The following is a 14924-nucleotide window of genomic DNA, read 5'->3' as shown; positions in this document are numbered from 1 at the left end:
TTCCCTTCCCTTTGGTTATAATTGCATCTTTTCATTTTAGGACGCTTTGTTCTTCCTGAAGGATTTCTTCACGAGTCTTTCGACAGAAGTAGAGCTTCTCATGGCTGCAGATCCAGAAGGTATTAAATATGTGTAGTTTGAAAATGTCTGTAACAAGTGCTTGGATTGATTTGTTCTGAAGCCTATTTGAGAGGGTATTTCCAGTCTTCATTCCGATTTATAGAAGTGTGTTTTGTGTGTGTTTTTCATATTTCGCGAATGTAGTATATCTGAAAGTGACATCTTAAAAGGCGGAAGTCCGTTTTCTCTGTAGCGGTAATTGTGTTTATGAAGTGAAACATAGCAACACAAGTTACAGCTACCTGGATTTCAAGCGGGCGCTCTGAAGAAGCACAGCGGGTCTTCAACGTGCACGTTACCTTTGCAGTTAAGAAGTCTCCTGGAGCTGACGTCACCTGCAGTTTGCCGAGGCATTTAAGCACCTCAAAGGAGCCAAATCTCGTTCTTTCTTTCCCTGGGCCGAAGCAGCCTTCCCAGAACACCAGTGTCAGCTCCGTGGAAGTGGTTAACAGGGAGGAACAGAAGGACTTCTCAGCTGAAGAAGCAGCAGTTAGTGATCAGCCTGTGTTTTTTAGGTAAATCACTTAATTTGGATAACAAGTAAAGCGATTTTAGACTTTTGAAGGTTTATTATTATTATTTAATGTTTATTTTGAGAGAGGGTGCGAAAGCCGGGCTGGTGGGGGTGCGGCAGAAAGAGAGGGAGGGAGAGAGAATCTCAAGCAAACTCTGTGTTGTCAGCGCGGAGCCCGATACGGGGCTCAAACCCACGAACCATGAGATCATGACCTGAGCCAAAATCGAGAGTCGTACGCTCAACCGACTGAGCGCCCCGCCCGCCTCCCCCCGTACCCCCCCCCCCCGTGCCTCCCCCACAAACGCCGCCAGGTGCCCCTGCAGGCTGTTCTCGAATGTGTTCGTGTACCACTCCCTAATCGTGAGATTATGCCAGCTTTTCTGTGCCTGCCAGACCGTCGACTGGTGTGTTTATTTACAGGCGGGCCTCGCGCATCCCGCACCCCTTGATTACACAGCAGCCCTGGCTCAGGAGCCCTTCCTCCTGATCTTTTCTGGAGCAGGAATGTCCTTTTCCTCTTAGCTGCCACTTCCCCCTCCTCGGCCCTCTTCCCAGCCCCTGTGATGGCATATTTGCACCTCCTCAAACATGGTGTCCTTTACACACCTTGGCTTCCTGCGCTTCCTCCTCCCACGTGAGAACTTTCTGCGGTTTTCCGTCTGCCCTTCCCCAGCACCGTCCTGTCTCTCCTGACCCTTCGCTCCCCAGCTCAGTCGGCACTGTCAGGAAAGTCCGGGCCCCTGTGCAGCCGCCGTCTGCTGGAGTTACTGCCCCACGGCCCAGCCAGCCACTCGCACGTCGCAGTTTGTCCTTCGCTTCCTGACCCGTTCGTTCTCCCCGTCTTCCTTCTTTCCCAGCCCTTGATGGTGGGCGTGGAGCCTTGGCTCTTTGGAAGGAGCGAGGATGATGACCAGGCCACCTGTGTTGTGAGGGACTGTCAGCCACTCCCCTCGTTTTCTGTACTCCTGCTGACATCGATGGTCCCCAAGTTCTGTCTTTCCACGTGGACTTCAGGTTACCCTTTGGCTATGGCTCAAAGCAGGCAGTGTAACTATTTTAAAGTGCTTTCATGTTTTATATATCTTCTGTACTCTAGGAACTAGGGAAAAAAATAACTGAATATGAGAATTGGAAAGATCCTGGGAGAGACGATCTCTGGTGGTTCCAGACCTTTCACCATGAAAGAAGGATCTCTTTTATTTTGTTTCTACCAAGAAACTGTGTACCCGAAGTAATCATTTGAATACCAGTTTGTTTTTTTGTGAACACTGGATAACCGGTCCAAAAGAAATTGAATTGTTAACAGTTCTGGCCTAAAAGCAAAGAGGTTGGATGCTTTTTATTTAGTCAGCTTGTGTCGCCTTACTTACTTAAGCAAATGTTTATTTTTATCATTAGACTATTTAAAATTGCTTACAGACTTCTGTGTGTGTATACACTCAAAAACTCCTAGAGGGCCTAGGACCCTGGGGTGGTAGTTAGTGGTATAACCCAGATTTCTCCCTTCATAGACGAGGAAGTTAATGCCCAGAGAAGTGAGTTGACTTGCTCAAGACCACACAGTTAGTGGCCAAGTCAAGACCAGAACACAGGTCTTCATCCCAAATCCAGTGCGTTTTCTAAGTGATGGCCTAATAGCTCCTCCTCCCCCAACCATTCCATAATACTTACTGAGCTCTTGCTCTGTGTATGCCAGCTCTTGTCCTAGGCACAGTGAACAAAGTAGAGAAAAATCCCTATGCAGTTGACATTACGAGTAAATAAAATAGATGATTTGTCATATTCTGTGCCATGGGGAAAAAAGTGTGGACGGAGGAGGCAGGCGTCAAGGGGCTGTTGCCGAGAAAACCAAATGGAGAAACCACATGGAGACGTGTATTTGGAAGACGGGGGATGACCTGGGGTCCCAGGCTCCTTGTAGTGACTGGTGGAAATACAGCACTTCCATTTGACTGTGGGTTAAACTGGGCTTTTGTGGAATGGCTTAGGATATAAATGCAGACATTAACTCTGTGGAAAAATTGTGTTTCAAGTCCATTGTGCAGTCCAGCCTGGGGAAGTCCGCTTCTTCTGTTTGAGGTATACCATCGGTATATAATTATGACTTCATTGTCACAGAACTCCCAGTGTCTGTATGTTGGTACCCTGTTTATCAGCATTAATTTCAAGAATGCTCACTAAAATCCACCAGCGTAGGTGGCATTTTAAAAATTTAGTGACTTGGGGTGCTTGGGTGGCTCGGTTGTTTGAACGTCCCGACTCTTCATTTCGGCTCATGTCATGATCTCAGGGTCGTGGGATCGAGCACCCTGTCGGGCTCTACGGCGAGTGTGGAGCCTGCTTGACATTCTCTCTCTGCCCCTTCCCCCTGCTCCGCTCTGTCTAAAATAAAAAGTAAAAAATAAAAATTAAAAAAAATAAAAATAAAAAAATAAATAAAATTAAAAAAAAATAAAAAAAATAAAAATTTACTGACGAAGATGTTTAGGTTCAGAGTTTAAGTTCCTTGCCCACGATTGCATCACATATAACTGGTAAAACTGGAATTCGTGGCTGGGTTTTCTGGCACTTTCTGCTTCACCGTGGAGCTTAAATCCCTTACTCTTTTTTTACTTCTTGGTAATGATTATATCATTTGGTTTAATCTTGAAGGTTGCTTTTATCAGTTTGTTCCCTGTATAAATGGAGAATATCTGCCAGAATGAATTTTTCTAAAGTAAACATTATTTAGTAAACTAGGAAAATGTTTTTGTGAGGAAAATTTAAGTAAATCTAACGTTAGAATGTGATAAATATAGGTTAAGTTGTTATATTAAGAAAAGGTAGAGCTGGCTGAAAAGACATTCCCCTTTATTTAGGCTTTGAGATACTTATATCCACATTATTTTGTGGCTTCGTTTTTTATTGTCCAATTGAATAAATTTAAGTTCTAATTTCAGCTGTTAGTACTTTTGAATATAAATAACTCCCTTTCTCTGTCTTTAGAGAATTTAGATTCACATCAGAAGTTCCTATTCGACTTGATTATCACGGCAAACACGTGTCAATGGATCAGGTTTGGAAACTTTGTATAAATATACTCTACAAAATTATCTCCTTTGTTTTTTTGTTTTCTAATTATCTCTTTGTTTTTCTTTGTTAGGAGTTAATTTTTAAACCTTTCCTGTCATAGTTTATGTGTGTTTGAAATGATGTGCAAGATTTTAAAATTCTGTTTTTAAAGTAAACGTCATTTAAGAACTCATGAGTACAGTTGTTATAAGTTGTGTCATATGTCCTATTGTGTATTTTTTTTGTTGTAAATATTTTAAGTGTTCTAGCTTTATTCGTGAGTGAATGTTACTTTGTTTTTCCCAAATAACAACTATTTTAAATGTGAGGTCTCTCGATCTACACATTAATCTGTTTTAAATCCTAAAGGGCACGCTAGCAGGGATCCTGATCGGTCTGGCCCAGTTAAACTGCTCGGAACTGAAGCTGAAGCGCCTTTTCTACCGTCACGGGTAGGTTGATTTAGTACTTGAGGCTTTACGGTATGGTTACTACAGTTAGTTTACAACAAATTGAATGTTGAATTTTCTTAAACAAATAATTTAATTACTTTACACTATTGTCTGCAGAGAGCTCGTTTTTAGAGGACGCTTCCCAATTAGGGGCTACTTTTTATTCTGAGAGAGTACTAGGAGTTTGGACAGAGGAGGATTTTTCAAAAACAGCTATAGTTATTTTTAAATAATTTCCCAAAGTTGTAAATCAGTTTATTTAGCAAAAAGACTGGACATTCATAGCGTGATGGTTCTTAGTAGCTGGGAGCCCTGTAGCAATTTGTAGACATTGAATTAATCTGATGCCAGAATAAAATTAATCCCTGGATGCTCAAGAAATTAGAGCAGTGGAAGAACACACTTCTACTGGTTACCTAAGCCTCACAGAAATTACTGATGTTAAACCAGATTATATGTGTGTACATACATCCGTGTGTAATATATTCAGACTGAATATCTACAATATCTGAACCTGCAAATCTCTTTTCTGTATACTAATAGTCATTTGCTCTAGCTTGCTAGGTGTTGACAAATTGTTTTCGTATGCCATCACCGAATGGCTCACGGACATTAAGAAGAACCAGCTACCGGGGATCTTGGGAGGCGTTGGGCCTATGCACTCTCTAGTACAATTAGGTGAGTTTTCTTTTTCAATCAAAAGATGATTTCTTTTGCCTGATCTGTGATTCTTAACCCTTTTGGAGTTCGTGGATGCCTCTGAGAGTCTTTGTGCAGACCATCTTTCTAGAAAATTCACATGCGTGGTCATGCACACCTGTAAGAACACTTGGCCTCCCATTTCAGGTTAAAAACCCCAGGGTGAGAGTGATAGCAGAGACCCGGGCTCCATCACTCCTCCTGATTTCCCTGTATCGACTGTCGTTCTAGTGCAAGGCCTGAAGGACTTGGTCTGGTTACCCATTGAGCAGTACCGGAAGGACGGGCGCATCGTCAGAGGGTTTCAGAGAGGCGCCGCCTCCTTTGGCACTTCCACAGCGATGGCTGCTCTAGAACTCACAAACAGGATGGTTCAAACCATACAGGTATCTCCCCACAGCCTGCCTTCCTCTGTACAGAGAGGAGGACTTATTGTAAAATGGTTGGGGTTTTTTTTGTTTGTTTTTAAAATGATATTGTGAAACTCTACAAAATGCTGGAGTAGGTATTTTATTTATGATGAGTTAATTTTTTATTTTTTTATTGCTTAGCTTTCCAGTGTTAAATAATTAGTAGAATAAAGAAGTGGAATGCCATGTCAAATTTGTTTGCCTGTTTCAGTTAAATTATGACCTTTAAGGTAGTCGAGGATTTATTTTGCCTCATTTATATGAAAAGATCATAGCTAAACGTAAAGAAATCATTGCAGATCAAATAGCAGATGTATTAAGGTTTGTTGCATTAAGTATTGAGCTCTAGTTGACCTTGTCTAGTTGTTCACAGACAGGGCATTCTTGACTAGCCTGGTAACATGGAGAGTGTTCTCTGAGGACAGAGGAGCCACTGAAAAAGTCTGATCAATCCAGATATTAATTTTTTTTAACGTTTATTTTTGAGAGAGAGAGAGAGAGAGAGAGGATATTAATTTTTTTTAACATTTATTTTTGAGAGAGAGAGAGAGAGAGAGACAGAGACAGAGACAGAGACAGAGACAGCAAGAGCAGGGGAGGGGCAGAGACAGAGGGAGACACGGACTCCAAAGCAGGCTCCAGGCTCTGAGCTGTCAGCGCAGAGCCTGATGCAGGACTTGAACCCACAAGCCGTGAGATCATGACTGAGCCGAAGTCGGACGCTTAACCGACTGAGCCACCCAGGCGTCCCCTAGGAATTAATTCTTAATGTGCCCTTTGATGTTCTTGTTTTTTTTGTAAAGAACTCAGCCCCTGCAGAAGTGCCTGTGTTAGAGCCTGTGGGTCCCTGTGTTCTTTTGGCCAAGTACATCATTGGGGCGTGTGCAGACTTTTCCTCTGATTCATTCTTTCTGATAAAATGATCCAGGCAGCAGCAGAGACTGCTTATGACATGGTGTCTCCTGGGACCCTTTCTATCGAGCCCAAGAAGATCAAAAGGTTTCCTCATCACCGCCTAGCCCACCAGCCAGTGGACCTGCGGGAAGGTGTGGCCAAGGCCTACAGTGTTGTGAAAGAGGTGAGTGGTATTTGAGAGGATGAGGCGGAAGCAGCTGGTGTGCTTTCCTGGCTTTTGTCTAACGAGCGTTCCATGGTTGGGATTTGTTCCTGAGAATCCCTGAGAGTGGACTTCGAATTGCTCCCAGTAGCGAGTGCAGATATCTGCATGAGGTCAGAGACTGGGGCCACGTAGTGATGGGCTCACAAGAGGGGTCATGATCCAGAGGAAAGACCGATTCTCCTTACGTGCAGAAGCCGGCTGGGTCACGGAGACCAACGCGTGCCCTCCCCAGCCGGCTGTGACACTGGAGTCACACTGCGCTGTAGTTGCTCAGCTTTGTTGAGAAGTGCAGCTTTTACAGCTTTTCAGGTGAGCCGCTCACTCTCGTCCCGATCCCGTGCCGCCACTGTCCTGAAGGCGGTACGTGGGTTTTTGTACATGTTTTTACAGTTTTATCATGTATGTATTCCTAAGCAACACGTACTGTTATTTATATTTTGAAAGTCGCCATAAATGGCATCACCGTGTATGTATCACTGTGTAACGGCTGCCTTGCAAGATCGATCCATGTTGGTATGTGTACCTTCAATTTAAACTGTCTTACAGCATTTTACTGTATGACCGTATTTTCCTGTTGGTAGACAGTTGCCATTTTTTCCCCTAAAACACTGCTTTAGGAATGTTCATATAAACGTCCCTTTATTTGTGCAAGAGGTTATGTGTAGCTGTTCGAATCCTGACCCTTATTAAGTATTTGCCAAATTGCAGTTTAGTTGCGCCAGTGAATCCCGGTTCTTTATGGGCCTTGTTGGGGACATTCTTTTTAATATGACATGAAGTTTGAGGTTGTTGTACTCATGATGCATATATTAGGATTTCATTAAAGATCTTTTTTTCCCATCATGTTCGGATGGGCACAGGTGCCTAGGACGGTCTTTTCCCTGACAAAGTAGCCTCTGTGGTCCCGAACAGTCGGATGACCACTGAGGTAGGGCCCCCAGGACATGTATTAGTGGGATAAATAAGACCACTTGCCTTTCTTAAGAGGAGATTCATTTGGGAGAATAGAGAGAATTACTGGTCAGACCTGTTCCTGTAGATATCAGGATGGGCTAGTTATCTAACATGTAGTCATGTTAGAAATCAGGTTTGCAAAAATGATTCTGGGGTTCAAGGCCTGGTGGGGGCCGTTGAAAGCCAGACGTAATGGCACTTGGATATGGGGCACTTTACAGTTTACACAAAGCTTGACCAACTTAATCTGTATTCATTAAAAAAAATATTTATGTGCTTACTTTGTCCCAGCTGTATAGCAACCATCAAAGGTAGGTGGTGTTCCTTGCTCAGCCCTGAGGACCGGCTCTGTGGGAACAGCTCCCCAGTGGAACAGGGCAGGTCAGAGTGGGTCAGGATTGGAACCTGGGTGTTCGCTCTGCCTTGTCCTCTTCTTTCTCTCAAACTGTCAGGATGAGACTGGGGGAGGGAGGGTGTGAACAGTGAGCACCCTGTAGACGGATCTCAATTCTGTGTTAAAAACTTTTTAAATAGAGGCACCTACATGGCGATAAACATGTCTTTTCCCTTTTAGATGTTAGTAACTCAAAGATTGAGAGAAAACACCCCGCGTATTTCACAGAAAGGCTGCTCCTCTAGATCTGGGCTCTGCGCACCATAGCCTGTAGGGCAGATCTGGCCCCGGCCTGTTTTTGTGTGGACCTTGTAGCTCAGGGTTATTTTCACAATTTTGAAGGATCGTAAAAAGAAGACAAAAAGAAAAAGCATATACGGTAGAGACTGTGTGGCCCACAAACATTTGCCTTCTGGCCCTTTCCAGAGGAAGTCGGCCGACCCCGGCTTACATAACTCCCCCTCTCGGGGGGCAGGTAGCTGTGATGAGGGCAGCGGTGGTGGTGGTGACCCAGAACACGCTTAGTGAATACGCGGTTCCTGCCGTGCCGGTGTCGTTAGGTGCGTCGTGTCATTTAATCTCGACAGTCCCCACACCGTGGAAATTCCCCATTGGAAGGACTTGGTGAAGGCAGCGCCTAAGTGCCGGAGCAGAGATGGAATTTACTTCTGTTGTCTCCACACTTGCTGGTGGGGCTTGCTGGGTGACGTCAGCTGGTACCCGGAGGGGGAGCCGAGGGAGAGGGGGGAGGTGGTGGGGCGAATGGATAAACTGAGCCTTTTCTCTCTTGTATGTACTAGATGGTTGTAAAAAACGGCACTTAGGTGGTTGGGTTTTTGTTTTTGTTTTTTCTTCTTCTGTACTCTCCCTGCTCCGGTGTTCCGTGCTTTTGCCTGCTGTGCCGGGTGGGAGGGATACTCTTGCTCGCCCGTCAGAGTGATGGCAGGATTCTGGGTTAGGACAGCTTCCTTGGTTTCCCTGGAGAGCCCGCAGTTCCTTGCGCTGTGCCCCTCCTGAAACGGCCACACCGGAACAGGGACTCGTGTCCCCTGCGGGGAGGGGTCCGGAGTTAGACAAGTGCTGGATTCAAAAGTCGTGCCTGAATTTTACCAGCTCGGTTTGATCAACACCTTTACATATTCAGCTTTAAAGGTTAACAGTCATTATTTTAATGTTACACAGTTAGAAGAGGAAAACATGCTACAGAAACTTTGTTTTTAATTATTAAACATGTTTCTGCTTTATGTTCTCAGATTTTTTTCTGTTTAATCCAGTAAGATGTTGTATTTCGCCTTTTCTCTTAAGTGCATGTTCCATAGTTATCTTTTCTAGTAAATAGATGACAATTTAAAACAAATTAAGTAATTTTCTGGAGTTTCGTAGAATTAGGTTTTCTTGTTACATTTGGATTGGAAGAACTATCACCATATTTCTTTTGAGATTATGTTATTCCGGAAGCTTTGTTTGCTAAGTTTGATTTAACTAGAGTGATTAATAGTGCCAGGAGAGCTCCTCTTGGATCATTAAATATTTCTTTAAGCTTCCCTATGTGAAATTGTAGTTTAGCTGTATTTTTTACACACATGTGTCACAACAAAATACTAAGTCATAATAATTGCCTTTTATTTTCCCTTATAATTAGAATTTTGTCATTAATAGAATTATCCTGGGTTATCTCAAAAGCACAGTGGGTATTTTTTTTTGGTCTAGTTGCAAGCATACTGTTGATGAACTCTGCTAAAGCTGTGTACTGCAGGCAAATTTGGAGATTTTTCTGACCTTCTCTCCTCTCTCCCTTTCAGGGACTTACAGACACGGCTCAGACTATTTACGAAACTGCAGCTCGAGAACACGAGAGCAGAGGGGTCACCGGCGCCGTGGGCGAGGTCCTGCGCCAGATTCCTCCCGCGGTGGTGAAGCCTCTGATCGTTGCCACAGAAGCAACATCAAATGTATTAGGTGGCATGAGAAACCAAATTAGACCAGATGTTCGGCAGGACGAGTCCCAGAAATGGCGCCACGGGGAAGACTGATTTTTCAGACGTGACTCTTCGTGAAGACAGCGCTGGGGGGAAACAAGGAGCATAGCGTCCCGTCGGCAGCTTCAGAGGGAACTCATTTAATTTTATTGTGCTCATCTCAGGAACAAAAGCGTTTCTCAGTTAAATAATTTAATATCAAAAAAATACGCAACCAAAAACTTGTGACGTTTCAGGGCTCGTTTGGTACTTGCCTGTAGAAATGTTTGGCGGCTGGTGTCAGAAGTCCTAAGCGTTGGCTGCTGAGTGAGTGAAACGCTTGCTTTTATCGAAATGGCTACAATTCTCCTTGCTGGAGACGAGAGAGCATTGGAAGCCGCCTGTTACAGTGGAGCGTTCGGAAACGTGTCGCTTTGAAAGGACCATTTATGTTGCCCCGAGGAGCTGATTTTTCTCAAGGTTGAAAAAGAACCACAGCTTCGAAACTTTCATTGAGAACGAGAGACCGAGGCTCCAGGGAAAGCAAAAAGCAAATAGGATCTTAATATAAATATCACTGAGGAATAACTAACCTAGTCGGTTGGAGTTAGTGTCCGTGCACTTGAGAACACGATTTCCATTTCCTCAGAAAACCTTTCTGTGGGGGTTTGAGAACGTGAATGTCGCAGACGTGTTCTGTTGTGTTGCACTTTATCCTCTGTGTGTGTGTGTGCGTGTGCGTTTAGGTTAATACAAGTCGAGATACATTCGTTATGTAATTTACAGATTTTCACAAAATATAAAGAGGAGTAAACTGAGTGCTTTTGGTGAAGGAAGCTAATAACTCAAACGTAATAACTTCCATTTATTTGAAGTGTAAATGAAAATGTGCACTCTATAATGAACTGGGGCCCACATGATTGTTTGTATGTTCAGTTTTCAGCAGGGATAGTGCAGGCTTGTTAGGACTGTGTGGAGAGGGAGATTGGAACTGATTTTTACTCTTGTGAAATTAACCAAAAATCCTCCAAATATGCCCTAGTCAGCTATTTCGAAGTACCGTTTTTACTTGGTTAACGATGTACGTTTTGATAACCTGTCAGGAATGAATAAAGTATTTTTATTTAAAGGTAAAATTGTTTTATGCTTCCATGAATACTTTGCTTGTCTTAGAGCATATTTATAGATGCAGTACTAGGATCCATCCCAAGATACCTGGGGCACTTTCTCAAAACTGATTTTGGTTCATAGCAAGGAAATCCTTACCTAGGAGTGAGAGGGAAGTTGTCTGCAAGAACTCCATTTTTGACTTTCGGTTGATGTGGCAGAAAGCAAGTGGGGGACTTTGTTTGTCCAGTGTTTACAGCTGCATGATGGGACTTCTCATTTCCCAGAGTGGGGAGACTCACGTCTTTGATGTGAGTTTGGATTTCAGAACTGCTTCTCAGCCAGGGATTTGAAAAATGATGTGGAATTGATTTCATTCTCTAGGTTCTCTGAACAAGAGGGCAACGTAGACCAAAAATCTGGGCCTTCAACATTGATGAAAGTTGTGTTAAACAGTGTTTAATTTTTATTCTGTTTTCCTTTGTACTGTTGAAAAAACTCAGAGAAGCGCCTGTTTAAGTGTCACGGAACTTTCTTTTACTTTGTGCCTGTAAAATGCAGTCTGTGTAAAATGGGATCCCGAGGAAACACTAGCCACACCCGTTCATCACCACGAAGCCTCAGCCTGCTTTGGGGGCACGTTCTGACCACCCTGCTCACTGACCCCACCATGTTCCAGGTTCCTTAAAACAGAGCATACTGTGTATGTTATCTGTGATGATGAATCAAACAAACTGGATTAAACTTAAAATATAAAAGAGCTTTACATTTTCCGTAGTTACACCGATTATTTAAGTTCAGTTAGATACAGCATAGGGAGAAATAATCATCCTCGTCTTTGTACTCTGAGTTGTAAATAGACTGGTTTTTCGACACATTCGGTTTATAAATCCTGTTTTGACCTACATCTCCATAACGTAATCTCCACGGCCCGTGTCCTGTGCTCCTGCACCTGCTGTCCACAGCGTCTGTTTGGGAACCAGAAACCTGCCTCAGAAAGGTCCAGTTTCAAGGTTCTGTTCGTTGCCTCTTTAATCCAGGTGGTCTTTACTGGAGATGTTTATGTAGGTCATATCTGAACCCTTCTGCATAATTAAGTATCTTCTATTTTTTCTCTTAAAAGTCTCTTCCAGCTTTTATGTCGCAATGACGCAGTAAGAAGATCGTTGGGCAGGGCCCTTGGGCTGCCAGGTCCGCACTCACTAGGCAGGTGACGTGGCCAAGACATTTGATTTCTCTTCAGTCTCAGCGTCTGCCTGTAAAGTAAGGGGGTTTTGGGTGACAGAGCCCAACAGAGATTTTTGGCTGATGAGGGCGTGTGTGCGCGCGTGTGTGTGTGTGCGCGTGTGTGTGAATGGCGGTGTGGGATGTGGCGCTTGGTAGAGGGCCCCAGTCCTGCGACACCTCGCGCTGATGGCGCCGAAGGAGAGCGCCCGCGGCAGCCGTGGGCTCCCCTAGATCTGGGATCTCTCTGAGTGCTGCATTTGAGTGGCTGCGGTGGCCGCGTGGTTGACTTTTGAGGTGCGGTTCTGAACGGAGCGGACTGCGTCCGTCTGCTTGGTGCTGCGTGGCGGCCAAACGGGCATCTCCCCAAGGAGTCCAGCGAGCAAGCTTGACCGAGATCCCTCAGCGAGTCTTAGAATAGACCGTGTTACAGAGACGTGTGAGGACCACTCAATTAAGACTGCGAAGTCCATGGCGGTACCTTCTCTTGAACGGGGACTGACTTGCACCCCCAGTTGCCCTCCCTGTCCCCAGATTGCTGTTATTTACGAGTAGGACATCCACTTTAAGATCTGCCTTTTAGGACAGACCTAGTGTTTCTTCTAGACAGAGCAGTAAACGTCCATTTTAGCCACGTTTGGGTCCAATTTGGATTCCCGCTTACGTGCACGTATTTAACATCGATGTTTTTATAACGCAAAACTCGCTTTAAGAAATCTTTCCAAGCAGCCGTGTGCCTAAAATGGCAAAAAACACTAAACACCGGTGTTTCCTGCCTCCTGCTGCGTGTGTCACTTTTCCAGTAAAGTCCTGTTTACTTTGTAATCGTCCCCTTTTGAAAGCTGTGTTTCTGTAGGCTTGGGGCCTCTGTTCAGTTTCTAAGCCGTCTAGACGACTCTGTCTCTCCCGTGCGGGGGCCGCGTGTCCCGGCGTGTTTGGTTCGGGTTCTGTGCGCTGTGCGTACTCTCACCAGAGCGCAGAGACAGCGGGCAGTGTCGGAGTCCGGCAGTTTGCAGTGAGAACACTTGAGCTAACTGGCTTCAGGGTTGACAGCTGCGAAGAGCTTCGGGCCTCGACTTGAATCACTGGCCTTTGTTTCCACTTTCTTACACCTGCATTGGGCGTCTTCCCTCAGAATCGTGGGGAGGAAGCGTGGCAGGGCTGGTGTTCCGTGGTGAGCAGTTACTCTGTTTCCCCTCCCATCCTCTTAACCTGCTTAGGACCTTAGGGACCAGGTCGAGAAAGTTCTTTAAGCTCGAAAGGAAGGGACTGTCAAAAACTCGTGACCCTCTTTGTATCTGCAGGTGGATGAGACAAGCCAGCTGATATCAAATAGAATAAATCAAATACGAATTTGTGAGTCTTAGGTGTAACGAGGAAGGCTATGTATATACTGTAGAGTTAATGTAGGGGAAAAAAATCTTTTGTCGAGCAAACCCATTTCTGCTAGTCTCTTCATATAACAATAGCTGAGTGCTTTGATGCCAATGTAAGTCCCTATCGTCGGGGTCAGCCAGGCACACCACTCCCCTCAGTAGACTTCATAAACACAGCTGTCATCAGCCCGCTTATGCGGGGAGTATTTTCCTTTCATTGCAGTCTGCACACCAGAGGTAGAAAAGGTGTTCTAACACCATCACGATGGGCTGCTTTGGGGATGAGAAATTTGAGTGCCAACGATTCCCATTTCAAGATGTCAGCAGTTTTCAAAAACATTGGTGTTGGAGATCTTTGCCTCCTGGGCCAACCATGGGCATCTTGGTTTCGAGTGCCCCCTGCTGACAGTCAGGAGGTGGCAGGTGTGACGCTGGCTGGCTCCGTGACCTCTCTCCAGGGCAGTGCGTTGTTGACGTAGCAGCCCCCCGCCCCCCCTTTAAGAAATGTGTTTATCTTGCTGTTCGACACGTATTTTGTATATTTGAAATGGCAGCTTCTAGTTTCTAGTTGGATTCGTCTTCTCTCGTTTCTATAGAACTCGCCGATCACCCAGGACCGGTTGCTTTTTGATGGTGGAATTTGGAAGGGGCGCCAAGTTCGGCTCTTCTGTGAATCCATCCCGACTTCAGAGATTGAATTTAATCTCACCACAATGTTGTGTATTCGTTGCTAAGTTTCCTAGTTTCCCCTAAGGTAATTTTGGATGTGAGTACGTTAAGAATACCGATGCTATATGAGTATTTTTGTGGAAATGTAACTTTTTGTCAGTGTGACTGTTGAAAATATTATGAAATGAAGAGAACTCTTGAAGAAAATTAAAATATTTACTCTTTGGAGTTTGCTTTAAACACTATTGTCTTTCGCCAAGAACTGTTCCCAAAACCTGTATAAAATACGTTTGGGGGTGGGGTGTAGGTCTGTGTCAGATCCTGTTTACAAGAAATAGTGTTCCTATGATCTGGGTCCTCGCGATAGCAAATCGTGTATCCACCTGCTCTCAGATATGTAGGGCATGTAATTTTAAAATGTGCCACTCCTGCCCGCTTTAGGGCATAAATCACTCTATTATCCCTACAGTGTGGACTTGTGGTGAACATACCTTGCTGTTTTGGTCTTAGGGACCTAGTTAAATACTTGATAAATCTGCTCTATTTGGAGGAATATTTTTAGCTTTATAAAAGATATTTTAAAGAAACACTTTGATATGTTTATTTTTGAGACACACACACACACACACACACACACACACACACACACACACACAGCACAAGCCAGGGAGGGGCAGAGAGAGAGGGAGACAGAATCTGAAGCAGGCTCCAGGCTCCGAGCTGTCAGCACAGAGCCCGATGTGGGGCTCGAACTCATGAACCGCGAGACCATGACCTGAGCCGAAGTCGGACGCTTAACTGACTGAGCCACCCAGATGTCCTGTTAAACGCTTTTAAAGGCAACGCTTTAAAAGAGGTTTTGATGTGACAGGT

The 14924-nt window shown here is 44.6% G+C and overlaps 1 protein-coding gene across 4 annotated transcripts in view; it reads left to right on the top strand.

The window, feature by feature from the left end:
- The window catches only part of ATG2B (autophagy related 2B), a 74751-nt gene extending 60455 nt beyond the window's left edge, over positions 1-14296 (top strand). For 2 of the 4 annotated variants that reach the window (XM_040478178.1, XM_040478177.1), the window contains exons 35-42: positions 41-119; positions 428-635; positions 3623-3692; positions 4058-4140; positions 4697-4818; positions 5071-5225; positions 6178-6327; positions 9520-10815. In XM_040478178.1, coding sequence (XP_040334112.1) covers positions 41-119; positions 428-635; positions 3623-3692; positions 4058-4140; positions 4697-4818; positions 5071-5225; positions 6178-6327; positions 9520-9750 — 1098 coding nt within the window. In that variant the 3' untranslated portion in view covers positions 9751-10815. Of the gene's footprint in view, positions 1-40; positions 120-427; positions 636-3622; positions 3693-4057; positions 4141-4683; positions 4819-5070; positions 5226-6177; positions 6328-9519; positions 10816-13978 lie in introns of those variants that run through there. The other 2 variants (XM_040478179.1, XM_040478181.1) reach the window with 2 other exon arrangements.
- Positions 14297-14924: the final 628 nt, after the last annotated feature.

This window comes from Herpailurus yagouaroundi, unplaced genomic scaffold, assembly GCF_014898765.1.
Source record: "Herpailurus yagouaroundi ecotype Mexico unplaced genomic scaffold, PumYag 141, whole genome shotgun sequence".
In the NCBI taxonomy this organism is placed as follows: Eukaryota; Metazoa; Chordata; class Mammalia; order Carnivora; family Felidae; genus Herpailurus; species Herpailurus yagouaroundi.
Note: the sequence above shows the minus strand (reverse complement) of the source record. Positions and strands in the feature narration are given on the sequence as shown.